We start from the raw sequence: 27791 nt of genomic DNA, 5'->3' as shown, positions 1-27791 counted from the left end.
AAGCAGTGGATCCGATGATGAAACGGTGATGGTGAAAGGGTGCGCCTCTCCCCGCCCGCGGCGGACGCAGGGGGCGTAGAAACAAGCTCCTCCTCCTCCTCCTCCTCCTTACCCATTTGCCCCTGTTGTATTTCCCATCCTCAGCACATCATGAGCCTGGACAGGTGAGCGCAACATTTCTCCGCGATATAATGCTGCTATGATTATATTTTAATATTATTTTAAATAATGTTGAATTAGAGAGGATGTTGGATTCTCGGGATGAAGCGGTGATGACAGGTTGCGCTTCTCTCCGAGCGCTGACAGGTTCCGCTAAATCATTACTGGTTAATGCAGAAGGATTTCATCCTAATACTGATGCACTTACTCTAGTATTCACTCTCCAAATCGGTCTGTGTTGTTTTACTGTCATTGCACCTTAGTTTGCGTTGCCAGCAGAATGCGCAGAGCAGCCTATCAGTAGGAAGCAGATAAAGCTGCAGCCTTTACAGGCCGGAGGAGGCAAGGATATACTGAGCTGCAGGGATGTCATGCATTATGTTAGTGTCTGTCTTGAGTTATTATAACAATTAATGTTGTCTTAAGAACCAGCAAAGACCTTATTTCAATTCATTTTAAAATACTTCATTGATCCTTTAGATCATTTAAATTACATTTGTATTAATAATATTTATAATTATGGTTATTTGTGCTTGTGTCAAACTTACTTTTTTCACAATAAAATGGTAAACAGATCAGGCTTGTCTTGTGTGGTGCAGACAACAGACCCTATATGGCTGAAGTTTAGCGCCTAGAGATCCACTGATGCAGTTTTTTATGGCCGATGTCCATACCGATTATTTTGACATTAGTCTAACCCAGGCCACAGGTGCATCGGCGGTTCTAGACAGGGGCCAACGGGGGCCAGTGCCCCTGTAGATCATGTCCTGGCCCCTGTACTGAAGACATAATACTGAAAATTATTCTAATGATGATATGCGCTGGAACAGACATGGTTACTGATAGGTCCTTTGGATCTATTTCCTTATTTTTCTTTACAAATTCTGTTTAACTAATTATTCAAAAACAATAAGGTGAGAGCTTCAGTGGTATTGATCCCAGTTTTCATTTGCTAAATGGTTTTTTTCCCACAACAAATAAAAAAAATGCTCAAATTTGATGAATTTAACAGTTTTTCTTGAGTTCTAATTCATATTTTATAGAAAACGGTAGTTTTAACTTAAAATAAATCAAAAACATGTAAAATTCCTAAATTATAAATTTATATCGACCTCATAAGAAATAGAATTTTTATTGAACCTTACTGAAAAGAAATTTCACTTCATGCAGCTCTATTAATATATTTGAATCCCTTGCCCTGTTTTTTTATTTCATGCTTTTCTGTGCCCCCATGAAAACCCACTGGCCCCCTCCTTGCCCCTGGTACATTTGGTCTAGATCCGCCCCTGCACAGCTGGTTCTTTGGACCCTCAATAGAGGCTCCTTATAGTGGCTAAAACTATGAAGAACCAACTTAAGGTTTCAAATAGGGTATAACAACATGCACTTGTTTCAGAGGTTTTAACAGATTTTGAAAATAATTTCTCAGTTCAAATACCACTAAAGAATACATTAATGAACCCATGTTATCTTTGTGATGTTTTTAGATATTTTTTTTGTCATTACTATGGAAACTTTTTTTTAACATAATTTTTACACACATATCAACATCCTATAGAAAAAAATCCATGCATTTTGTGTTTTTCCTTATTTCAAAACCTAAAATTCCAAACAAATGAAAACAAATTTAGTAGATATTTAACTAAATTTGAAAAGTTGTGTTTTATTATAAGGGTATGTCAAACTTGTGGCTTTAAACCACTTTTATTTGGCTGGACTTGCAGAAATGGCTCTTTGGATTCCCAAGGTTGCAGACCCCTGGTTTAACTGATCCCTGATGTGTGCTGCCAATATTTTTAGACTGATTCATAGAGCTGAAGTGGCTTTTTCCCCTCTGTTTACATGATAAAAAGGACACAATGATAATAAATGTTGCACAAGCCTCAATTTAAAAAAAAAAAACAAAACAAAAGATTTACAATGGATAGCAATGGAAATTGAAATGCATGCACTTATGTGACCTAAAACCAATCAATCTAAAATATCATCCAGCTGATTTATCTATCTCTAATAGGGACTGTACCCCTGTAGGTGAGCTGGGGTTTCTAACTGCGGTATTTCAGCTCCAGATATGTGCCAAATGTCACCTTCACTGATTGGACTTGTCTGGCAAACCTTAAACATACCTGATTTTAGATCTGTGGGATTTAAAGGCCAAGTCAATTGCTGGAATTGTTGTGCTCCTCTAAGTCTGCATGTGCAATGATGTTTAGGTAGGTATTAGTCAAAGTAACATCCAAATGGGTGTCAGGTCTCAAGGTTTTAGATGACTGCTTCCCCCCAGCTTTCCTCCAACCTAGTGCCATGTGTTCCTCTGAGAAGCATTGTGCATGTTGACCGTGCCAAGATGTAATAAAACATAATTCATCAGACAAAGCCATCTGTTTCTATTGCTCCAGGGCACTGTTCTGGTTCTCATAGCCCTATTGATGCTACTTTCCTTAACAAACTCGAATCAGTGTTGGTGACCTGCTGCTATGCTGACAAGCTGCGATGCCCTGTATGTTCTGAAATCTTCCTTTTAGAACTAACACTAGCTTTCACCCAAAATTAACTTCCAACGAGTTCAATGATTAGGGGATAATTAGTATTGTTTACGGTCATAATGTTCTGCCTTATTGGGCTATTGTTTTTCAGTACATACCTGCCTGGATAGAGATACAGAAAGACCGAGATCAGTTTGAAACATTTCATTGCCATTTCCATGTAATGCAGCAGGTATACAGCAAGGCTGTGTATTCAGTATTATAGAATCGTTTAACCATTTGGTTTTGCAAATATCTTTGTAGATGAAATGTAGAAAATTAAAAAAGATAATTGGAAAAAGGAAATTAAATACCTGTATAATTTGTGGTATAGCATTTTTACAGCCCTAAAGCAGAAAGCTGTGAATCATTCTATTAATATGATCTCTTCAGATCCCTTCCCTATCCTGTGCAGGGCACTCTTGTTTGCCGTTTGACAGGTGGTGTACCATCCAATCAAAATATAACTTTACTTTATATTTCCGGGTACCATTTTCTTCAAGGTTGTTTGCTTGTAATTATAGAAAGTAAAAACTTAGGCATTCAGATTTATCGTGCTATTTTCTAGCCCTTCTATAATCCAGGAATAAACGTATACATTGCAGATCTGCTTCATGAGAAATTAGACTTAGACAGCATTTATTGTCATTTGTATGGAAAGGAAAATTGGAAAGGTTGTCTATGAAGTGAACCCCCAGGAATTCGGGGCTGTTGACCACTTCTACAGCTGAGCTGGCTTAGGTGGAGAGCAGAGGAGATGGTTTCTTCATCATGATTGGAGTCAGTGCAAAAGGCCGGTAGTCATTGAGTGAGGCCCCTCTATCGTTTGTCAAAAATGTTCTTCATTTTAGGTCTTTGGGTTATTGTTACCATGAAAGATGAATTCAATGATTCATATCTGTTTTATATGAAACAAAACCTCATCTTTCCTTTTATTTTTAGCATGTTGACCATGTTGAACACGTGGCTGTGGCAGGAGAAGTACTGGCTTCCTCCTGGCATCCGCTGGCAGGACACTGAGATGGACAATGAGGAAGGTCGCTTTCCTTTGCCCAGGGATCTCCTCATCGCTTTGCCACTGGCCTTTGCCTTTATAATCCTAAGATACGTATTTGACAGGTAAGACTTCACTGTTGCTAACCCTTTAGACTGACAGTATTTATTGTCGACATGCGGATGTGATTTTATGTTGTTTTTTCTGTCTGTGTCCCTCAGGGATTAAAACTCCCCTACCGGTTGTTTACACGGTGTAGATGGAGTGTCTGGTTATAGAACCAGGATGTAAATGAATCTCATGGTAATCATCTGTCTGGTTAAGTTTTTTAATTAAAAAAAATATTGAATTGACTTGCCTAAAAGATGCTTTTAACCCTAACAGAAAGAGATTGGGATAAAAAAACAAAACAAAAAAAACTTAAGTTCTTTAATGTAAATCTTTTTAGTTGTCAATGAGTTTGAAATGCTTCCTGAAAAATGGAGAATGAATCCTGAAAAATGTCTAAAAGGTTTCCAGTGATAACATTATTCAATCCATTGCATTTTCAGGATGAGATTAAACATCACTAAGTGCATCAATTCACTCTTTAATGTATCAGTAACAAGAACTACTTTTAATCACTTTCAAAAGCACTCAGCATGTAAATAACATTGCATTTCATAATATAAATAATATATAATGTCCTCTATTATTTTTGCCTGTGAGCAGAATGGATAAAGTTGGACCCTTGAAAATCCTAAACTTCTTGTGGCCTTTTTGGACCTTAAGAAAACTGGACATACATTTGCATTTTTTCTAAATTCCTGCCCTTAATTCATTTATAATTGTAATGCCAAATCGAAAACTGATGCAACCAAAAGACAGAAAGTTAATCAATTTGTTTCCCCAAGTTTTGCTTTAGAGTAAAACAAGACAAATAGAACTAGATGCAGACGCAGAGGATTGCTAATCAGATAGGAGGAACGTTTTTTGAATGCTTTTTGTTATCAGCTGCTCTGTCATCAGCGCTGCCTGAGGTGAGATATGACCTGCTGCTTCATGAGGAGGGAACACTCTGCCTTTAGCATAACCCTCAGTATGACTCTGGAATCATGACATTAACTTTGCCTCAGTGAGACAATAATAAAACAGATGCCAGCTCATGTGTGTGTAGGTCTGTGTCTGATTTGTCTCTGATAGGCCTCTGTATAGTTGTAGTTGTGCAGAAAGATGAATTAGGTGGTTCTTCATTTTAACATCTCAGGCTGCGTTCAGCTCACCACATGTCTTTCTGTAACCTGAGACTGTTCGTCTCTACATAAAGCCACGCCGACCTTCTCATCATCCCTGATCTGTCCCTTCATTCTCACTTTGTGATGATTATCTCTGAGGTAGAGTTACACATGTCATTACGCTGCCAGGTTCAACAAATACGGTCATTTGTCAAAACATTTCGCTCTTTCTCAGAAACTCTGATTGTGTTTTTACTGTTCTTGTCCCTCTTTTCTCTCTGACCTATACATGCACTCACAAACACACACAGATCAAGTGTCTCCTGATGCCCTGTCAGCTACTGACTAGGGTTATCTGGCAAAATGTCACAATACACCGATAGGAGCAGATCACAAGCTGTCAGGGGTAGCATAATGAACGATCATGTTTCGCTGCTCAATGCTGAGCTGAAGATCAACAATGGGCAGCTGCAGGTGGCTCCTTTCATCATAAAGTTCATTTAAAATTGTCCACTTTAGTTGTACATTAGATTCTTTTTTTATATATTTATACTGTATAAAACATTTAACCTCTTCTTTTTTTCTTTTATTTTTCTAAACAGGATCATAGCCATTCCATTAAGCAAATGTTTAGGGGTGAAGGATCAGATTCGGATTCAAGCTCCACCTATCCCAAAACTGGATGCCTTCTACAAACACATCAGCCGGGAGCCATCACAAGTTTGTACTCCTTTTCTTTTTGATCCTCACTTTACAAAGCAAACAGGCTGCTGGAGCATCCATAAGTCCCAGGTGTTCAATCAGAATATGCTGCTGCCCGCCATTCTGATCGCTTCAGTAGGATTTTTGCAGTTTTCACCTAATATTTAATGGATAATCATATTCCTAAATCCTGCAAAACAGAGTTTTTTCACAGACTAGGATGAAATAGGACTTAATGCACATAGATGTCCTTCCTGGTGTTGCCAAATCTATAAAAAAAAAAAAAAAAAACAGACTAAAAAAATCTATAAATTTGAAAGATGGAGGCTGGGCTTGGACTGGTAAAAATAATGTGTTTTCACATTTTCAGAATATTTTCTCAGACATACAAAAATTCATAAAATAATCAGTTTTTATCTAAAACTGAAGTAACAAATGAGTCCATCCATCTTCTACTGCTTCTCTGTCAGAATAACATTAGGTTGGTGTCTGTGAGTGAAAGGCTCTGTACACCCTGGACAGTCCACCAGTCCACCATAGGGGAACATAGAGGCACACAACTCTGCAAATACACACATTCACACCTAAGGACAATTTAGTCACCTTTTAATTTCATGGTCAGGTTTTACCAAAGTACCAGGAGAGAACCCCCTCACACACACGGAGAACAAGCGACCGCAAGGCTGGGAATGAAACCTAGAACCCTCTTACTGCAAGACAAAGGTGCTACAATTTTAATTAGTTGCAATCTCAAAACAACATCATTTTTGCATTAGTTGTGAGGCCATCCTTTAGTCTCCAAACCATAATTTTTTGTACGATTTGTCAACAGATCTAGAACAAAATGAATAAAACTTTTGACATATGTCTATACCAGTATATAACTTATTGTAGGTTAGCAGGGGGACTGGGGCTTGACCTTCAAATTCATTTGCTGTTTAGACTTAGACATAGACAGATTTTATTTTGTCATTTCGTACACACAAGTGTATAAAAAAAAGGAATGTAGTTTTAGTACAGCTCTCTAAACTTGTTAATTTTTCTGTTTGTCTATCAACTTAGAGACACAGAACAAACAGCCATGCACAAATACTCACTCTAGTTTTAACACACTTATACCTGAGGGGAATGGAGAGTATGAACCTAATTCAGTGTTTTTTGACTATGAGAGGACTTTTAAGTGGCCAGACTGAACCAAAACATTGACATTAACCTGCACTTTGATGCAGAAAGACTCCAGGCTTGGATTGATTAATTAATTAGATCCAGGACCTATTTTTTAGAATCAAACCAGCTCTACCGACTGCACTACTGTGCAGCAACACATAACCAGAGAGGCTTTTTTAAATGGTTCTTCTTCTTTATATTGTGAATTGTGTCAAAAAGTTTACTTGCATGATAAGGGTTGGAAGTTAAACTGTCAAAAAAAAAGGGTTTCTGTTTTGAAGTTGCTGCAGATAAGATGCAAATGTTAAAAGAAGTTCTCACCCTGTCACCACTGCCTGTTAAACCTGTTTGGAAAATGTTTAAGCAAATGAAGCAGACATTGTATATTTCTTTCTTTTTCAATAATTCATTTTGATGGTTTAAGACATTGATGTTTATATGCGATGGGTGAAGTGTTGCTGTGTTGCAAAATGAATGAACCTGATGATTCAAAGTTTGTTTCCTTGTTTCCAAAAAGGGAGCAGAAGTTTCTCAATAGTCATTATATTCCACATGATTGAGAGGTTCATTTGTCATGAGATAGTAATGGGATCACCTGACATTCTCTTTTAACCAGGGGAAAGGAAAGGGAATTTTGCTGGCACCGTTTTAAGGCATTAAGGAGGAAGTTTTTTTTTAGCTTTTTTATATGAAATGTTTCCGGTGAAATAAATAGAAATTATAGTTTAACTTTTCAAACCTCTTGGTTGATGTTTTCAAAGCTACTGTACTTAGATTCCCAGAGCTTAGATTCCCATTCAGTTTGAATGGGAATCTAAGCTCAGTTCAGTCTGCAGCTTCTTGTTGATTACAGATTTTTGTTTAGTATATTCTTCAAAAAATGCCTTTCGCAGCTGTTACTCCATCCACTTAATTAATTTCTGAAATACACACAAAAAAAAAACCAGGAACACTTTAATAGATGTGAATCTTAGTTTCTTTATCTAGAAAAAAGGAAGGCGTGTATGTCTCTACCTGCTTGTTTACAGAGACAGGTGGAATAACAGCTCTGGTGTTCCTGTCCTGACAAGCCTAGCAATGCATGTGTTAGAACAAAACAAGACTTGACCTATTAAATTAAACTGTTATTTTACAGCTCAATAAGCTCTATTTTTATAATATGTTTTTGTTCATGCTAGTACAGCATGTCCAAGTTTAATGCCGTCATTTTCTCATTTTTGACATACTTGAAGCTGATTTGTGTGTTGTGTAAGTCTCAGCTTGTACTCACAATATAAAACCAAGCCCTTTTTGACTTTAACTGAGAGTAAGTTATCTTAAGCTTGTAATTAAGTCTCACCCTGAACAGACCTTTCAGGTGTAACATAAACGTGTGTAAAGTATCTGTGTGCAGAAAAGGAGAGGGAAGGCGGCATCACACTAACAGCCACCTGAGCCGCTCTAATGTTGGACTCAGCAGAGCAAAAGTGTTTTTATAAGCAGTACATATATATCTCACCTTTAGATGATACTTATGGAAGACCGATCCTGCCATAATTAAAAATACGTACAGAAATAAATGAAGGACCTATTAATATAAATCAGCCGGGAGCCGGCAAAGCTTTACAGCTATTGGCCAAGGCCTGGTTCCCTGGAAACGTTTACTGAGCAGGAGTGCGCGTGAAAAGGAATATTTATGGTGAAGTAAAAACATGCTTTAAAAATGTTGTGGTGTAAATCATTATGAGACAAAAATATAAACATCTTTTAAAAATGTTGGTGTGAATAAATATGAAAAAAGTACAAAGGTTGCAGTGGAAATACGGAACAAAAAAAAAACCCACTTGCAACAAATATACAAAGCCAAATAAAGACTTCTATAAAAATGTATAACAGAAAAGAAGTGGGTTAAAAATAAGTCAGCATAAAAGCAAGAAGAAAAGTAAAATAAAAGTATAAGTCAAAATGTAAATTTTTTGATGAATAATTTATCAATTGTTGAAGAAATATCTTTGTTTTATTATTTTGTCACATTTAATGGCACACAAATTCATGTTATTAGCTACTTTTTCAAGCAATTTTATATTATTAAGTCCTTCATTTATTTCTGTACGTATTTTTAATTATGGCAGGATCGGTCCTCCATAGTACTCGGGATATTATGCAAGTTTAAAAACTCTGGATAAGCATAGAAAAGTTAAAACTATTTGGAGAAAGTGTTGAAATTTCCATATTTTCTTATTCCAATGTGTTCAATTTGCAGGCTGTTTTTACCTTGTTTTATATTTAGATGATAACTTTTATCATTAATTTAATTTACTAAAGGTTTTTTTACTCACTAGTTAATTAGGGGAGAGGGGTGTTGGTTTTAACACTCATCTTATCTGAACCAGCACAGGGCAGTGTAAAATAATGTTTGGATTAAAATGTTAAAAACCATCTAGTTTGTGAAAGTTTCATTCCAGATGTTATTTTACAATGCTCTGTGGTGGCTCAGATATGATGAGTGTAACAACAATCTACCCTACTAAGACAAATAAAATAAGTAAACTCAAAACTAAATTCATTTTATCTTGTTAGTTCTGGGTTCCATATGTTTTGTTTTTGGGGAACTCTATAATTGATTCAGTTGTTAAAATTTCCTCCATGGTTTATTTTAGGATCTACAAATAAAATTGCTTAGATATCCAAACTGTCAGTTGTGCTTTGGTGGAACAGTGGTTAGCACGACCCATGTATGGAGGCCGGTGTCCTTGACATGGCAGCCCCGGGTTTGGATCCAGCTTGTGGTCCTTTGCCTCATGTCTCTCCCCCTCTCTCATACCCCCTTTCCTGTCAGCCCACTTTACAATAAACAAGACTCTAGTGCCATAAAAACCTCAAAAAAAAAAAAAAATAAAAAAAAATCCAACTTTCTTGGTGTCAAAGTCCATGAAAATATGGAGAAATCTACAAAATATTGCCAGAAAAAAAAACTGCGCTTTATAATTTATTATAACGCCTAATATACTTTTTTTTTTTTTTCCCAAAATGGGAAAAAAATAATGTAGGGCTGCACAGTGGGCAATATGCCTTGCAGCAAGAAGTTTCTGGATTAGATTTCTTTCTACATGGATTTTGCATGTTCTCCCTGAGCATGCATGGGTTCTCTCCTGGTACTCCAGCTTCCTCCCACAGTCCAAACACATGACTGTTAGGTTAATTTGCTTCTCTAAATTCTCCTTAGATGTGAGTGTGTGTGTGAATGGTTGTTTGTCCTGTTTGTCTCTGTGTTGCCCTGCGATAGACTAGCGACCTGTCCAGGGTGGACCCTGCCTCTCGCCCGTAGATCGCTGGAGATAGGCACCAGCACCTTACGTGACCCCAGCAGGGACAAGCTTGACAGAAAATTTATGTTTTTTGAGAAAAAGATAAATTAATAAAGCCTGATTTTAAATGAGATTCCGTTATCATTGTTATTTAGAAACAAATGTGAACTTTAAAAATGTGTGTTTTGAATGTTCACCCGCTGACGAGTGCTTAGATATTTTAAATATTCGATTTGTATAGTAGGAAAGCTGCTAGCTGAAGAATTATTGGGCAGATTGGTTTGAAATGTGAGACATTGCGTTATATGGTCTCTTTGTGTGTGTCTGTGTGTTTAGAGTCAAGTTGTGAGCCTGGGAAGGCAGTGTGGACTCTCTCAAAGAAAGATTCAAACCTGGTTCAGACACAGAAGAAACCAAGACCGACCCAGCAACACCAAGAAGTTCTGTGAGGCATCGTGAGTTCCTTTTTTAATGGATTCGATAAATAAATCATATAAATAATTGGCCTAAGTCTTCCTTACATCTGTGGATTCTTGGTGGATTATTCTTTGCATTTATGGGTTGCTTTGGTTTAAACTGCACATTGCAGATTGAGTGTCACAGCTATTGATAGATGATTCCCAATCTCCACAGTTGGCGGTTTGTGTTTTACCTTGTTGCCTTCACCGCAGGACTCTGCTCGCTGATTGATGTAAGTTTGTTAGCCTCTTTTTAAGAGACGGTTCTATGCTTTCAATTTAATTTGCTTGGAGAGTCTGTCAGAAAATGAATTAGTCGATGAAAGAATTGCCCATCAACCTGTTGACAAGAATGTTCTTAAATGCATTCAGTTCGTTCATGTTATATAGATGATATTCAGTTTTCCTAAATGTTTGTTTCTACTAAATCTTCCAGACTCCCTGGTTCTGGGATCAAAGTGAGTGTTGGAGGGGATATCCCAAACAGGTGAGGAGGAGACAGCATGACTCAAACACATTGTTATTGATAAGGACTTTGCATTTAGTTTATGTTCTGCATCACTGAGTTGGATACAGTGTGATTTCATTATGATAATGAAATTATGCTGCTATCATTTTTCACATCTCTGATGTTGCTGCTATTTTCAAATATCCATTATTGTAAAAATGTCCATACTGTAGCTGTATAATGGATATTCATTGTCCAGATGCACACTTTGTATATTGTTAAAACACATTGCAGTACAGTATTTTATTGTCTATCTTTTAACTCTTCTCTATTTATGTTATTCTTATAATTTTTAAGGTCCACAATTGTGTGACCAATGTTTTCATAATCTTTTTCTGCTGTAAACACCAGAATTTCCCCATTGTGCGACAATAAAGGGATTTTCTATTCTATTCTATTCTATTCTATTTTATTCTATTCTAATGGTAACTCTGCAGGATGTTCAGAGTAAGAAGAAAACACTTCCTGATATTTAATTCAATGCAATTCAATTTGTAAATAACTGATCACAAAGGAAAATTTGTTTCATTATTATTTTTTTTATTTTTTTAAGAGTTGTTATATGTGTTGTTAGATAAAGGTAGGAAGGATCATCTGTCTTGAACCAGATCTGGAGAAACCCTTGATTGAAGACACTATGTTGGTTTTGTACACTGTTGTCTATGTTGTTCTTCAGTTTACTAAGAATTCTTCTTCGTGAAATCATCAGGTTCTTGAGTTCCTAGAACAAAACGGGTCTTTTTTATTAGCTTGTTGAGCTTTTTTAACTCATACGCTCTGATGCTGTTACTCCAGCCATGTTGAAGGAAGAGATTACACTCTACAGCATACTTATAGAAGATGCGTAGCGTGGTGCTACAAACACTTAGGAAGTACAGCCTGCTCTGTCTCTTCTGTAGATGACTTAACAGTTACAGCTCCATTATTATCATTATTATCTCTGCAGATTGGGTTATGTGGTGTAAAAAAAAAGTTTTTTTTTGCTTGCATGAACTGTATGTAGCTAATGATTTGATGCAATCATCTAGACTTCCTTAGATAATGTTTCACAAACTGAATCTGACTGTTGCTTTATGACTCAGGTAGCATTGTAATGTATTTGAATTGAACTTCAATCTGCTAATAGACAGATTTGATCAGAATATTCTGATTTTTATTGCTGATTATAAACAAGACATGTTGGTCTTACAAGTTACTGTGAATTGAGGATATAAAGGTAAACTGATTTGAATGGAAACAAGGTAAATTACAGAAACAAATCAGATTATGTGTGTGCATGAGAGAGAGAGAGAGAGAGAGCTGGCATAAGTAAATCTTTAGGAAGTACAGATGGTGAGTTGAACTATCTTAGATTAGAGATCCAAAGCAACAGTTAGTGGATGAGGGAGGAAAACAGAACCGAGGCAGGATGAAAGTGTTGGATACGTTTGTTAGAGGTAGTTTAAGAGAGGAAAGGTTTGTAGGATTTTGGTGTGGGGTGGTATGACATCGTCTGATGACAACCAGAGGATGGCAGTTTGAGGATGCTTATTGAGTGACCAAAACGGAGATTGATCCAGAGAGAATTTCAGAGAGGCAAGGCTGAGATAGTTTGGACGTCTGCAGTGGAAGAACAGTCTGTTTTATTGGGGAAATATAAGTTACAATGCAGATGGGGAAGTTCAAAGAGACGGTTTCTGGATGTAAGGAAGAAGGATGTGCAGCGGTTTCTCATATCAATAATAATAATCCATGGAAGAAGAAGCTGAAAATAAATGGAAAATAATACAGTTGGTTTGTGTAACTATGCCATATTTGATTAATATGACGGACTGGAATGTAATGATCTTTTCATACGTACATTCAATATAATGGGAGGGATTGGATTTAGTAGTTTTTATCTGTTGGACCGTTGGGATTAGTGTATAAAACATAATCTGTATAGTATATGATACAGAAGGTTTAATTTTTGTCTATTTAAACCTGTGAGTACAGTTTCCCATCAGGTTTTAAAGAAAATAAATAATTTTGTTTTACTTCATTATTAAAAAAGACATAGATGAATTTTTTTTGGCTGTTTAACACACACCTTCCTGCTGACTTTTTAAGATTCCCTCCCCTCCTTCACTGCTGACCTGTTTTCATACATCTAGACTCTCTCTGACACTCTGATTTTAAAGCTAATATATGTGGTGAAATGACAGCTCGGTATGCATGCATACCTTCACGGTCATGAACTCGTGGAGAGAAAACAGTAGAAAAGTGACACCTGATTAAAATACCTTTAGACTCCACCACGCCATGCTGCTCTGAGATCTCTAGGCCTTTGTGGCGATAAAGAATGTGTTTTGAGGAATACATTTCCACATTCACTTAGTGCCATTGTGTCCCTGCAAACACCAAGTCTTGGATGTTATGCAAGTACTTTTATTTGAGATGTTACTCAATTCCTTTGAATGAAACAGGCCATCGTGTACTAAGACTGGGAGTAATGTTGATAATTGTTTTTTTTTTTTCTTTTAACTTGTTCTTGAGATTCAAATTAGCCGCTTTCGGCACCTTCAAGTCTTTAATTTTGTTCATAGCTTAGTGGCAGTATGCAAGTGGTTGGACAGGTGAGGCAAGTCTAAAAGCATTTTTGAGAAAGTACGTTTTTCTTTGCTTTATTGCACGTATGGTTTCTTGCATAAGTAGTGATAGAGTTAAGGAGAGACAGCAAACCTGAGAAGGAAGGCGCTCTGTTCAGATGAAACCAAATTTGATATTTTTGGTCGACGTGCAAAAGGTTAGGGTGGATTAACAATCCACATCACCCTGAACTACACACTATCCTCACTCTTAAACATGTTAGTGGCTGGTGGTTGGTGGTGCAAATGCATTTACTCAGGATTACTGCATGCAAATATTGCCTAATTCACTATTACCGTATTTTCACAAGGCGCACCGTAATAAAAGGCGCAGTCTCAGTTATGTGTGCCGTTGCTGTATTTAACACACACATAAGGCACACCGGATTATAGGGCGCGGGTTTTATATACCGGTACATATCCTCTTTAAATACCTCTACTGCATATTTAAAAATACAGCGGGAGCAAAACTGTTTCTGAATTAAACAGCTGCACTAAATCAGACATGCCAATTTCCCCTTCTTCGCTGTCAGAGTCACTTTCCGTGTCGTGCGGCTCATCGGAAATGATGCCGGCTTTTGCGAAAGCTCGAACAACAGTGCCGGCAGATACGTTAGCCCAAGCATCTACAATCCATCCGCAAACTGTAGCGTAACTTGCCCGCTGCTGCCTTCCACTTTTCGTGAAACTGTGGTCTCTGTCTGTCATCCATCGCTCCACGCCGCTCACAGCCTTACTTTGAACGGCCGGTTCACACCGATGTCGAGCGGTTAAAGTTCCTTTGTCAGACCTCCCGGAATAACAGCAAGCACAGCGTTCATTTGTTTCACCTTGTTTTTCACATCGGCTGTGAGATGGGCACGCATGGAGTCACAGATTAACAGCGATGGTGATGCGTGGAAAAAACCACCTGGGCTCCTTACATACACCTCCCTCAGCCACTCTTTCATCATCTCCTCATCCATCCAGCCCTTTTCATTTGCCTTAATAACGACTCCAGCTGGAAAAGTATCTTTAGGCAAAGTCTTTCTCTTAGAAATCACTATAGTTGGCAGTTTCTGTCCATTTGCGTGGCAGCCAATCCACGCCCACACTTCCCACTTTAACGTTCTCATGGCGGTCTCAACGTCTGCAGTAACAACACACATAGGGCTTTAGCTATTAGAAATTTCTGTGTAAAAGAAAACTTGCTTCTTTTCCTTCAAATTCAGAATTATCAAGTAGTTTCTCTTCATCTGTTCCATTTAATCCTAATAAAAAAAAATTAAGATTAGGTTTTTTTTTCTGTAATTTCAAGAGAAGTGTTCAAGATATGTTTTCAGCTTTGCACACCATGAATTTCCTCTGACTGAACTTATGTGAATGTAGATTTTTGCTCATTGTGATGCTCTTCCTCTCATTCTTCAGCCTGTGGCAAATGCTCACTACTGGTATTACATGTTGGAGCTGAGTTTCTATTTGTCCCTGCTGCTAAGCGTCTCTGTGGACGTCAAGCGAAAAGTGAGTACAAGCCTGACGCAAAACACCATCACCTATGTGCAATAAAAACGCATTTAGCTATTTCTTCTAAGGATTAAGTGTTTTTTAGTAGTAGCATATTTAGTTAGAGATAATAAATTGTAAATGATTTGCAGTCACCAATTTTATTAAAGCCCAGTAAAACACTTCATTATTCATTCTACATTAATATAACATGGATATGCCTCTGTGATAACTAACTAAATCATTTTTTCATAAAACAAATTATGATGCATTTATATTTTTATTTTTTCTTACATATTAAAATCTGAAGATGCACCATATCTCAGTATATTCCGTTTTTTTGCTGAAAGATACATTTAAAATAAATTATAGTCGTGGCCAACTTTGTATTACTCATAAATATCCCAGCTTTACATTTATACATTAAATTATAATAAGGCTTTATGATTATTTTTGTAAGTAGAAATTAAATAATTATGATAAGAACAGAACAGAGAGAGTGAAAGACAGCAGTCAGTGTCACAGAGCTGTGGGTTAAACAGCATTTCCCTCTTATTATAGATGACGAGATTATAGGCTTCTGTTGCACGGTAGGTTCAGGGTGGCTTGAATTACAGACTGCAGACATCAGCCTGCGTGTAGAGTTGTCAGACTTTATCAGTGAGATGTCCCATTATGAACAGTACTGGAGCCATCAAAAAGATAAACAGAGTAACTCTGGTAGCCAAAGCACATCCATAGGAAACACAAGAGTTTGTGTTTCTGTGCCTTTAGTAAAATTGTCATGGAAAAGTCTTGTTTCCTTGGTAATCAACTCTACACACCAGGTTCTGGGACTTAGAGACGCTTAGTTATGGTGTGTTCACTGACTGGAAAAAAACAAAAAAAAACTATCTGATTGTCTTGGTTCCAATATGCTGATCACTGATGGAAGACAGTCAAGCATAAAATTGTGTAAATCTGGTTTGGTGTGATTTTGAGGTATTTGTTAGTTGTTTTTCCATGGTCTAACCTATTTTAGAAAGTATGCTGGATTATTTGGCTGTGGGCTTTAATGTTTTTCATTTTGCCACAATATAAAAGTAAATTATCCAGGATTATGTTGTATGGCAAATGAGTTTAGCACAGATGTACAGTACAGTATTCTTACTCGTCTAATTCCTCTCTTTAGAAATGCATTTCTGTTAGGGTTTGGTTGAGGTTTGAGGACCCAAATTCAGAGGCAGGGAGGCAGAGGTGAGTTATTGTAGATTTAATCAGAGGAGACAGTTTAACAAAGGCAGGAATCCAAAATTAAACTTTATATGTAACACAAACCAGAACCATGGAGACATCAGGGGAAAATAATCACGGGGAGCCAGGGAGAGACGAGGTAGGAAGAAAACAGCATAGAGAAAGCAGTAACGAGCCAGGGAGAGACGAGGTAGGAAGAAAACAGCATAGAGAAAGCAGCAACGACAAGGAGCCAACAAGGAGTGACAGCAGAGGGAGAGTATAAATAGCTGACTGAGACAAAGACAGGGCTAACGAGATAATAAGGAGCAGGTGTGACTGGAGACAACAAAGAAGCCAAGGGGAAAGGAACACACACACAAGAGGGCAACAGGACAACAACAGAAAAACCAGAGAGCTAACATAAATCTAGAAACTACAACAAAATAGGAGTTAAATTAATAAAACTAGGAAATATGGAGCAAAGTAAAGCACAACAGAACCAAAACCATGACAATTTCACTTTTGTTTATTGAAATGCTGGTTACATTAACAGCTTTTTTGTTTGATTTTGTCTAGCTTTATTTCAGAATACGTTTTCTTCATTTATTTCAGGATTTCAAAGAGCAGGTGGTGCATCACATTGCCACTATATTTCTTATCTGTTTCTCCTACTGCGCCAACTATGTGAGGGTTGGTACACTGGTGATGCTGGTACATGATTCATCCGACTTCCTGCTCGAGGTAATGCACCACACCAAGGCCCAAGCAACAGCTAATTATTTCAGTTTTGCTCAGAGACAAAGATCTCAAGGAAGTTTGCTTGTGACTTTTCTGTGAAAGTTTTCATATGTTTTTTTAGAAATCCTACAAAGGAAGATCAACTTCGGTGCAAAAAAGCATTAAATATAACTTGTGTGAAAAATAGATACATTTTTTGTGTGTGGTTAAAATAGTTCATAACCATTTTTATTGGTTCTGTATGGTTTCTCTGGGAGAGACTAAGAGATGTTACTTGAAAATCTGTCAAAATGATTAATAGTCGACTGTCGTTTGTTTCATACAGATAATCTTCCTGAAAGTCACATGGCGTTGATAAGATCTAAACAATCCACATACCATTGTCAGCTTAGAGATGAAGAAAGATATGAAACAAGTTATTTGTTTCAATAGAATCTACAGTTAACGCCCTATTTTATGAGTAAACCTTTATTTATACTTTATGGGTGGCTTCTCTGAGACACAATTTCTCATTTACAAGAGAGAACTGCTGGTAAATATGTTACAACTTCTACAGAGCAACACACGTTTTGCAAAAATACATAACCTGTTCAAAAAGGCAAAACATTTTTTGCCTTATTGCGGGATATTAAATCCAACTAATCTTTCCCTGTTCAAGATATGATAGAGTAATCAAAACTATCTATTATTAAAGAATCTGTTTAACTTTCTTTAAAACTAGAAGTTTACAGACACTAAGAAAACTAGGACTTTAAAAACAAAATGGAAAAGCCCTGATAAAGATAAAGTGAAGCTGTGGCCATCTGCTGGCTATAGCTGTTCAAAGAATATTATTAGTGGAATGATTCCCGTTCTTAGATGGGCAGAAAGGCCACTCTCAGAGGAAGAGGCCAGCACTCAAAAGCCAACATTACAAGTCAGATCAAAGTTTCAAAATGCTCTCAGGGACAGTATCTCAACTTTTCATGACATGTCTTGAAGTCTGATTAAATAAAAATGTTTTTACTACTCAAGGCAGGGAGGTAATAAAAACAACACCCAACAGTGACTCAATACTTGATTCAAACAGGTAATGTTGGTGAAGTATAATTAAATCAACATTATGGAGACCATATGATAAAGTGACGTTTCTTAGAATGTAAGCACACAATGTTTCCTAGAAACCTGATTTAATTAAACCAGGAATAATGGACAAAAATTCCAGTGAAACATGAGATGCTTGTTGAAGGAAGCTCAAAACATTAGACTTGATTCATGCAGTTTAAAGCAGTTACCAAATAGTTTGTAAATTTATCAATACAGAACATTTAAAAAAAAAATCATTTTTTTGTGATTATTTTAGCATGAAACCAATAAAAATATTTCTTGTTTATTCTATCTGTCTCAAAGAAGGAAATGTTTAGTTTAAGCACATATCTGATTTAATCCATTTTCTATGTTGTTTTTTTTTTTATATCAACTTTCATCCTCAGGTACAACAGCAGTAATCAAACATGTTTTTCAAATAGTGTGTAATTGAACATCCAACTTGAACATCTCCATAATTATGACATTTTATTTACAACACAGGTCAAAAATAGTTAAATCTGGGATGGACTAAAAGCTGCATCCGTTTAGTTCCTAATATAACGAAACGACAAAACATTTAGTTTGGAGGATAGAGTAATGCAGCCATGCTTCACTGCTAATTAACCGTTCTCTGAATATACTTAATTGCAGTAACTAATTTCTAATATTGAATTTTTTCTCCCTCAGCTCTCCTCATCTGCCTGTTTTGTTCAGTTTCTCCTCTTTTTAACTGGTTGGCATTGAAATGAGTTTGAAGGAGGTACATAGGCATCTGCATTTGAAAAGAACTTAGCAGGAACAGTTTTTGTAAACGATTCAGGATCAGCTTCCCTCCTGTTGGTGACTGATTTTTCTACAGCTGAGCCAAGGGGAAGTGCAGAAGCATTGCTAGGAAGTAAAGGCTTGGATATCTGGCAACACTTACAGCAGTGATTGCCAGTTTTCTTTTCAACTTTCAAACTTGTGGTAAATCTAAGAACTTCCCTTACAAACCATTTGAATCGGTGTCCTGATGTCCTAGGGCTTTGTCTGCAGAGAAAGGTTTATGTTTTTTCATCTATTCGCCATTTATTTTCAAGCAACCATGCACAGCTTAGGGTTGAGAGGAACAGGCATAGGCTGGGAGCAAACCCACATTGCAAGTTTACTTTTCATCCCTTTGAGCTACAGTCAGTGCTCCTATGGGAGATGGACTTTCCTTATCTTACTCTATGCAGTCTAACATTATGGAACCTAGAATTCTGGTTTGCATGGAAGATAAAGTTGGGTCTCATTCAAATTAATTTGATTCTGTATTTCATCTGTAGCAAGTGAAAGAGAGAAAGAATAGAAACCACTTATGAATGTGCCAAAAATATCTGAGATGGCACAAACAAAGAGCATCTTCAAATGCCAGGCCAGAGGAGTTCACCCAGTTCTGCAGAAGCTGTAAACTACCAAGATGATCCAAAGCATGAAATGCCAAGCAGAAATCCAGAAAATTCTGAATCCTACAGTTTCTCAAGTCTTTCTGCTTTGATCAGCACTAAATTTACTGATGCTCAGTAACGCTGGGCTTAATGTGCTCTCATAGGTAAACCTTCACTGTGGTATACCTGTTTTTTAATGTGATGTTATGAAGAGCACTGCTTTCACTGAGCTCCCTGACCAACTTTTCACTTCTCTAACTTCAAATGTACCCATTTGCAAACCAAAATACTGTGTCATAAACAAATTATTTTTTGCCCACTGGTGGCAGAATGTTGCACCAGGCTCAGCTTTAAAGTAGTCCTGTCACCTTAACAGCAAGGTTTCTTCTTTACTTCTTTCAACAAGCCTCTGTGCCTTTATTTACTTAAAAAGAAATGTATATAAAAATGAAAACCATGATAATCATGTCTTTTAGGACTTTCCTTGGAACAAATAAGTAAGAATGCATACCGTATTTTTTCCCCTTTTTTGTCTTAGTCTGCCAAGATGTTACACTACGCCGTGATGACCAGGATATGCGATTCACTGTTTGTCATATTTGCTGTGGTCTTCCTGGTTACAAGACTTGTGGTGTTTCCTTGCAGGTAAGGTTCCAATGTAACAAATATGTTAACTTCCCACCTGACAAAAAGCTGCACATGTACAGTATAGTGTAAGATCTGCGATTCTGTGTCTCCTATAAAAGGCCACCTTGGATTTCATGACATCATCAAATATTTAAGAAAACCAAGATATGTATAAAAAAATAAATACAGAATGCATCTATAGAAAACTGAAAATTAGGTGTTTTTTAATCTTATTAATCTGGAAAATCTTGATAAATCATTACATTGATGGTTTAAATTCATAAGGTAAACCTTCTTTCATTAGCTGTACTAAATATAACAAGCAGGAGTAACAATAAGTCTCATTTAGTTTAAAGCAATTCATTAGCAATTATATCCTAATGTGGTCTATTTGGGGGTTTATAATAATAATAATGTAATTTAACTTTATTGATCTCACATTGGGAAAATGTATCGCTGTATTTAACCCATCCCCTTGGGGAGCAGTTTGAGGAAAGGGTATTGCTAAGAGACCCAGATTTCAGCCTGTGTGGATCGAATTGGCTACTTGCACCCTTCTCATAGAACAAGCGAACTGCTCTAACCACTAGGCCAACACTCTCCCAGCTTAGACCTTCTACAATTTTAAGTGTGAGCCTATGTAAATGTATTTTAAGGATTTTGTAATTACTGCTCTACTTGTGTCCCAGTGATCTGGGGTGCCTCTGGATGATGGGACTTGCATCTACTCTTTGGTTCCAGTGGGGCGAGTCTGGTGCCGCTCACACCTGCTATTGAGCATATTGTCCTTCTGAAGAAGCTTTTGTGAATCCTTTATACATGAGCATGACCATGCATACATAGCACAGGAGTTTGGTTCCAGGTGTTCACGGCTACACACTAACACTAAATACTAAACTGCAGCTACAGATGTATACCATCCTAAATAATATTTTGTAACCATAGGTTTTGAATCGGACACACATGGATATCTAAAGGATACCTGCTACTTTTGAAGCTTTTTTTGTATTTACTTTAGTTGTCTATTTGCTGTTGTTATGTTCTCTGTACTCTGTCCCTCTCATCTCATGCAGGTGTGGAAGCAGACTTCTAGGTGTACTGTATATCTTCTGTTGTCTATTTTTGCTGTTTTGTTTTATTTTATTTTTTCATGCACTCTATCCTGTCTCTTTCTCTCTCCCCTTAGTTCTTTTCCCCTCTTTTTTTCTCACCCCCATTTCCGTCTCTGTTTCCATTGTAAACAAATTTACTACTTAAATAAATGTCAATGAAGTTTAATATACAAGTATCAAGTTGAACCTTATGGCAAAGGTGATATTTGTGTGCTTGTGAAAGCAAAGCTGTTGGAGTATCATCCAGCTCTGGGAGATCTATTCCCAGAGCTATATTGGCAAAAGAGGACACAAAAAACAAACAAAACAAAAAAAGAAAATATGTGGATTTTGGTATCTATAATAATAGGCATAGAGGGTTAAACTAAAACTAAACTATAAAACTGTAAAACAAAATAATCCAGATCTTTATTCTTTGCTTGTAAGAGTGAGACAATGTCAAACTGGCTCCAAGTCACCACATTTGTCCCACTTTTTTCCAGAATTGTCCACACCACAATGGTGGTATCCATGGAGTTCTTTGAGCCTTTCTTTGGTTATTATTTCTTCAACGTACTGCTGTTAGTGCTGCAAGCTCTGCATATCTTCTGGGCGTACCTCATTCTGCGCATGGTCTACAAGTTTGTCTTCAAAGGAGTGGTGAGTGCAGTTAAATCAGCAACACGATGGAGATAATTGACAGGGAAAGATTGATAACCTGTGACTTTTTGAGAGCAGGTGGAGCGAGATGTGCGAAGCGATGAGGAGAGTGAGGGGGATGAACAAGAAGAGGAACCTGAGCGTGAGCGCAACTCTGCGGAAAGGAAGGAGACAATCAACTCCAAACGGACATCTCTGGCCAACAACTGTGTCTTAAACAACCTGACCAACCAGAGGAATCTAAACAGCAGACTGCGTAAGGCCAGATAATGGGATCTCCTCTATCTCTCCTCGCTGGAGATAAATTTTTTCCTTTTTTGTGTGTGTTTGCATCTAGCAAAGTACATTGACAGTTTCAGATCAGGGTAGGTCTGAATCCTTCGTTTCATACAAAAATAGAGCATCAAAACACATATGATTGTAGAACATTAAAACCAGTCCAAGAAGTACAGGAAGCAGCATCAAACAGCTAATAAATCACATTGAACAAGGAAATCATAAGATGTATTTCACTTCTATTCATAGTGTGTACTAGGTCTTTATTTATTTGTATTTATCCATATTATTGTGGCGATTTCTTTCTACATATCTTAAGAAAGACAGTCTCTATTTTTTTTTCCTCATTTGAAGCACTCTAAATCTAATCATTGTGTAATATATGTGATACACAGTCATGGAAAAAATATTAGACCACCCTTCTGTTTTGTTCATTGTATTGTTCAGGAACTATGCCTTAAGAACAACAACAAACAAAAAAAAATGGAAAAAACCAAAAGTGGTCTTTTTTTTGCCATGGCTGTATATATTAAAACAAAATAAATACATACATTTTATTTCACACATTAACTCATATCTTATTGTACATACTTGATATAAAACAATGATCATATCATGATGTTTATAAACCACCTAAGGTCCATAGCAGTTCTGAAATTAATTATTAGTTAATTATTAACCTTTGAGTTACTTCCATGTTTCTATTTGTTGGGCAGACATAGTGCGCCCCCTGGTGTCCAAAAAAGAACACATACTTCTTTATAGTAGGGCTTTTTTTCTGACTGTATGATACTTCACAAAAATTGTACTGCTTCTATAGATGTTTACTTGACTGATACTCGTATTTATTTGTTTTCCAACGTAGTAAGAACCAACGTTTGGTTTTGCTGTTCCATTTTGAGCTACTGGCATGTTTTTTTTATCCTATAAGTTAATGTTCCTTTAGCTTAAGAAACCAGAAATGTGTGCTAAATTTGTGAATCAACACTTTATCCTAAATCCTTTACTTTTACTGGGCAAACATGTGAGAAAAATGCTAATGTGAGTGATACTACTGGTCAATATGTCTGGAGTACGGTATAAAAATTGCATCACAGATGCATTTTTATGCGAAAAAAAGGTGAATTTTTTTATTATGTGTGGCATATTTGATAATAGTTGCTGATTGAAAGAACAAAGCATTATTTTATCCAATAAGTTATGCAGGCCAGTGTCCCCTCTGCTGCAGACAAGCTCTCTGAAGATTGCCTTCACTGTGCCGACAGCACATCTTTCTTGCTACTGTATATACAGGTTTTAAATGGAGTGTAAATATCAGGAGGGGTTCAAATAAAAAGGGCTGATTTATTTAATGACATACATATGTTTAGATCCTATTAGACATTAAATTATTGTTTTAATACCTTTATAAAGCTGTTACAGTTGACTGTTCTGTTGTGCACATGGATATGTTATTCACTGTGTGACTTGTTGAAAAGCTTAATAAATAAATGATCCATATTTAACAATTTAGCTGTGAAATCAGCTTTTTATTTATTGATGTGGTTATAAATAAATAAAAAAAACAGTCATTTTCCTAGATTAAATTCACTGAGCTAAATAAAATAAAAAAGTTTTCCAGTTTCTTCAGATTTAACAAGCTTTGAAATCATATATAATTTCTCTTTCACATTTTTTAGCTGTTTTTTTTGGGGCTATCAGATGAAAATCTAAGCTGCACGTTTTGGCAGAGACACATCCATTTAAGGTACTTTGGGTTTAGTTTAAGGGAAGGGAAAAAACTTCATTGCATGGTCAAATTATGTGACCATCCTAATGGTGACACATCCTCTAAGGGGCATTGGACAGGGAATGGCATCGTCTGTCTGAATGCAGGTATCTATGTATGGGTCCAATAGCACCATGTTTGGGAATGCTTTGTTACTTTTCCTCTCACTGACCAGGTAGATCTGGCCACTGATGTTGGTGCAACCACAAAAAAACTTTCCGTCCAAACATTCCTCATTAAGCACCGTCCATTCATCAGTCTCTACATCAAAGCGCAGTGATTGGCCTCCAAATAGGTAGAGGGCACCATTGAGCTCAGTGGCAACCAGGTCATACCTTTAAGGAATTTCAAAAAATGTAATTAAAACACTTTTCTTTTATGTTTCAAATCCTTGTTTTTTTCTTTGATCAATTTAGATGAGATAAAATGAGGAGTTATTCTTACCGTGGAAATGGAGAATAAGAGACCACATCCCACTGATCCTCCTTCACCATGTATCTCTGAATTCCTGCATAGACATCTCCATTTTCATCTAGACCACATGCAACATAAATACACATTCCCAGAGCAGCAGTGGCAGCCCTCTCCACTGCTCTGGCCATGGGGCTCAACCCCTCCCACCCCTCCTCTGACCCCAGGATTAACCTCTCTACATCAGCCACAAGCCCTTCGTCCATACTCCCACCCAGGACGTACAGAGTTGAATCCAGCCCGATGGAGCAGTGACTGTGTCTGGACTTCTGCATGGCAGGGCCATCCAGCCAGCGCTCATTTTCACAGTCGTATATCTTGACCCAGTCCACACTGAACCACAGCACATCCCTGAAGTAGCCGCCCGTCACAACCACATTGTTGCCTAAAAAAATGTAAAAATACATAAAAGTAAATCCCAAATAGAAAAAGTTGTCAGTCATATATTGTAATGTTTCAATAAATCAAATATTTTTTATTATGCCTTGGAAAAGCATTCATGTTCCTTGGAGATGTTTTACAATATATAGCACTTTTCCAAGTCAGGAGACTTGACTCTGCCTTTTACGATGGATGGATGGATGGATGGATGGATGGATGGATGGATGGATGGATGGATGGATGGATGGATGGATGGATGGATGGATGGATGGATGGATGGATGGATGGATGGATGGATGGATGGATTTGTTTTCAACTCCTTTTTCTCTGATAACTATAATCCCATTAAATGACACATAGGTCAAAACCATTTAACTCGTCTGTCTTAAAATCTCAGTACACACCCAGCTACTCTGGTAAAATTTCCAAACATTATTAGAGGACATTTAGTGAACTGTCAGCACCACAATGATTAAGGAGATAAATGTGTATAGAAGAACAGTTATGTTATCAAACAGTATGAAACTATACAGAAAAATGTCCATCAACCTAAACTGAAAGGGGAGCAATAATCATGGAAGAAAGAAAGAGATCATAGTAATTCTGGAGGAGCTGCAGAGCTCCAGTTAGAGGAATCTGTTTGCTGGAAAATAATCTGTTGTGGACTTTAATAATCTGATTGACAATAAGAAAGCGATTAAGCATATTGTTGAAACATGTCACAACTTTGGTAGAAGCTGCTCTTTACATTGCACATTAGGTTGAACAGATCCCAATTGTTAAACATGGTGGTGGCAGAATCTTACTATGGGCATGCCAGGAATGCAGAAGCTGATAAGAGTTAAAGCAGAGGTCCATGGAGCTAAATATGACAATTTTCACTGTCTTAGGCTGCAGAAAATTTAAGGCTGTGTGGTCGAGGTTCACCTTACAGCAGAATAACAACCCTAAAAATCCATAGCTATACAGAAATAATTTCAGTCCAAGCATATTTACGTGCCAGAATTGCCCATTTATAGCCCAAACCTAAATCAGGCTGAAAGTTTTGAGCAAGATTTACAGATGCACTTAATCCAGTTTAACTGTGGTTAGGTATTTTCTAAGGAATGTGAAATGATTCTATTCACTGGATGTACAATACTAAGGACATAATCCACAAAACTCACTGCTGTAAATTTTCCCATAGGTGGTTTTACAAAGTATTAGTAGTATAAACAAACACCGCATCATTATTCCTCTACTTTACAGTCGTGCAAAATGTCTTGTTGCTTTATAAAACAGAATCTCAGCATCATACAACAAAGATGGAAGTTAAAAGTAGTGAAAAGGCCGACATGCATTGACATTTTCTGAAGGCACCGTACATCCTCAAAATGTTAGGTCCTGATTTCTTTATACACATCTTTATAATAACTTCTATTATCACACAAACATTACCCAATGCTGCCACAGAGTACTCAGTCAGGTTCTTTCTCTTCAGAGGCGAGCAGCTCTGCCATCTACCGCTCTGAGGGTGAAACTGATGCAGTGCCTGTTTTTCCTTATCATGAGGTCCACCCAGGACATACAAAGTCTCTCTGGCTTTGGTTCTTCTCATCGACCTTCCAATAGCCCAAGAGGCTGGAAAATGATTATTAAGCTTGCTGATGAGCCTGGCTCTGGGGTCAGAGCTTTTCATCGTGGTCAAAAGTTTAGTGAGAAATGTTAAAGAGAGAGACTCAGGCCTCACCAACTCAACGAGCTCAAGAAAATGTTCTTCTCGATCTGGGTCAGACAACACCCAGCGTAGGATGGCCTCCAGGGCCAGATCATCTTTGAAGATGGCCAGGTCATCGCTGGCAAGAAGGCCTGCCACCCTCTCTTTGGAAAGACACAGGAAATCTTCCTGGTCTAAAACAGCAGAGAAGTGTGTGAGTGCCACCTGCCGTGCTGTATTGTACAGCTGAGTACAGCCCAGCTGCCATGCATAGGCCATCATTCCTAAGCAGTTACTGAGGTGCAGCTCACGCTCGAGGAACTTACAGCACAGCAGTCTGGGTCTCTCCAGCTGTAAAAAGTCTGCAGTCTCCAGAATACCAAGAACATTGTCTCTGTTCAAAGCCAGTCTGTGAGTCTTGCTGTATTCCATCAAGACCTTGAAGTGCTGCAGATCCACCCCTTTGATCTCAACCTGTTTTCTGTTGCTCTCCACACCGCAGCCAAAAAACAGAGCCCTGAAGTAAGGACTTTGGAGGGCCAGATGGTGTCGGCTGACATAAAAGCTCTCTCCTTTGACCTGTAGGGTAGTATCAGGGACTGGGTAAGGCTCTGAGGCTTCAGAAAGGATAGCAGATCCATCCTCCTCTGTTTTGTTCTCAGGTTTAGGAAGGACTACTCTACAGCTATGGGACTCCTGCTCAGGGTTAGCTCTGAAAGCCATGTCAGCCTACCAAACCTATTTGTGTCCCACTTCAAAACACAACCCAGCAAGTGGTTGTAAGTGCAAGCTTATAAATAGAATCTGTCCTGACTGATCCGGAAGAGAATAGGTGCTACTACACCCACTGGAGTAGTCCAGGGTATACGCAGTTATACAGCCTGATGTACCCTCTTATTTTCAAATAGCAATGCATTTATGTTAAATATTGTTATGTTACATATTCTTTTATTGAATTATTTGAACGGTAAATTCCAATCATCATATAATAAATATATAAATATAATGAGTAACAATGAAATCTTTATTTCACATTTACAAGTTTATCAACTTTTCCGCTTATTTGATGAGTTTGATTTTTATTTTTAAATCTATGCTTAAATATGAACAAAGATGTCAAATTCTCATCTAAAATGTTTTATTTAAATAAATGTTTAATCTATAATGTTTGCCTCATCTGTATTTTATATTCAAGCAGGCTGCAAGTGTGACCAGTAATACAGACAAACTGCTCCTGATTAAGTTATGTTCATTTTAATAGCGGCCCACACTAAATGCTGCGAATAAGC

At 37.3% G+C, this 27791-nt stretch overlaps 2 protein-coding genes across 2 annotated transcripts; one reads left to right on the top strand and one right to left on the bottom strand.

Annotated features, from left to right (window-relative positions):
* On the top strand, window positions 1–24913 carry LOC119798456 (ceramide synthase 2-like). Its single transcript, XM_038307945.1, has 12 exons — window positions 1–164; window positions 3627–3803; window positions 5495–5612; window positions 10385–10503; window positions 10682–10739; window positions 10943–10993; window positions 15028–15120; window positions 16930–17058; window positions 20071–20177; window positions 21754–21910; window positions 21989–22166; window positions 24371–24913. The coding sequence occupies exons 1-12, from the start codon at window positions 151–153 to the stop codon at window positions 24382–24384; spliced, it is 1215 nt and encodes a 404-aa protein (XP_038163873.1). The 5' UTR covers window positions 1–150; the 3' UTR covers window positions 24385–24913.
* Window positions 22678–27286, bottom strand: LOC119798455 (kelch-like protein 23). Its single transcript, XM_038307944.1, has 3 exons — window positions 26244–27286; window positions 24399–24810; window positions 22678–24289 (listed from the first exon to the last, which is right to left on the bottom strand). The coding sequence occupies exons 1-3, from the start codon at window positions 27223–27225 to the stop codon at window positions 23986–23988; spliced, it is 1698 nt and encodes a 565-aa protein (XP_038163872.1). The 5' UTR covers window positions 27226–27286; the 3' UTR covers window positions 22678–23985.
* Window positions 27287–27791: the final 505 nt, after the last annotated feature.

The sequence above is a fragment of the Cyprinodon tularosa genome, unplaced genomic scaffold, assembly GCF_016077235.1.
Source record: "Cyprinodon tularosa strain WSP-4 unplaced genomic scaffold, ASM1607723v1 ctg624, whole genome shotgun sequence".
NCBI lineage: Eukaryota > Metazoa > Chordata > Actinopteri > Cyprinodontiformes > Cyprinodontidae > Cyprinodon > Cyprinodon tularosa.
This window is presented reverse-complemented; position numbering and strand designations above follow the sequence as displayed.

Bases quoted from the DNA above. Each gene is read 5' to 3' on its own strand.
- LOC119798456 (XM_038307945.1), top strand. The intron at 5,613-10,384 runs GTTTGTACTCCT...CTGTGTGTTTAG, and splicing joins TCAGCCGGGAGCCATCACAA to AGTCAAGTTGTGAGCCTGGG. The intron at 10,994-15,027 runs GTGAGGAGGAGA...CTCATTCTTCAG, and splicing joins GGAGGGGATATCCCAAACAG to CCTGTGGCAAATGCTCACTA.
- LOC119798455 (XM_038307944.1), bottom strand. From the start codon at position 27,225: ATGGCTTTCAGAGCTAACCCTGAGCAGGAGTCCCATAGCTGTAGAGTA. The intron at 24,811-26,243 runs GTAATGTTTGTG...ACATTTTTTTAG, and splicing joins GTACTCTGTGGCAGCATTGG to GCAACAATGTGGTTGTGACG. The intron at 24,290-24,398 runs GTAAGAATAACT...AATTCCTTAAAG, and splicing joins TCTTATTCTCCATTTCCACG to GTATGACCTGGTTGCCACTG.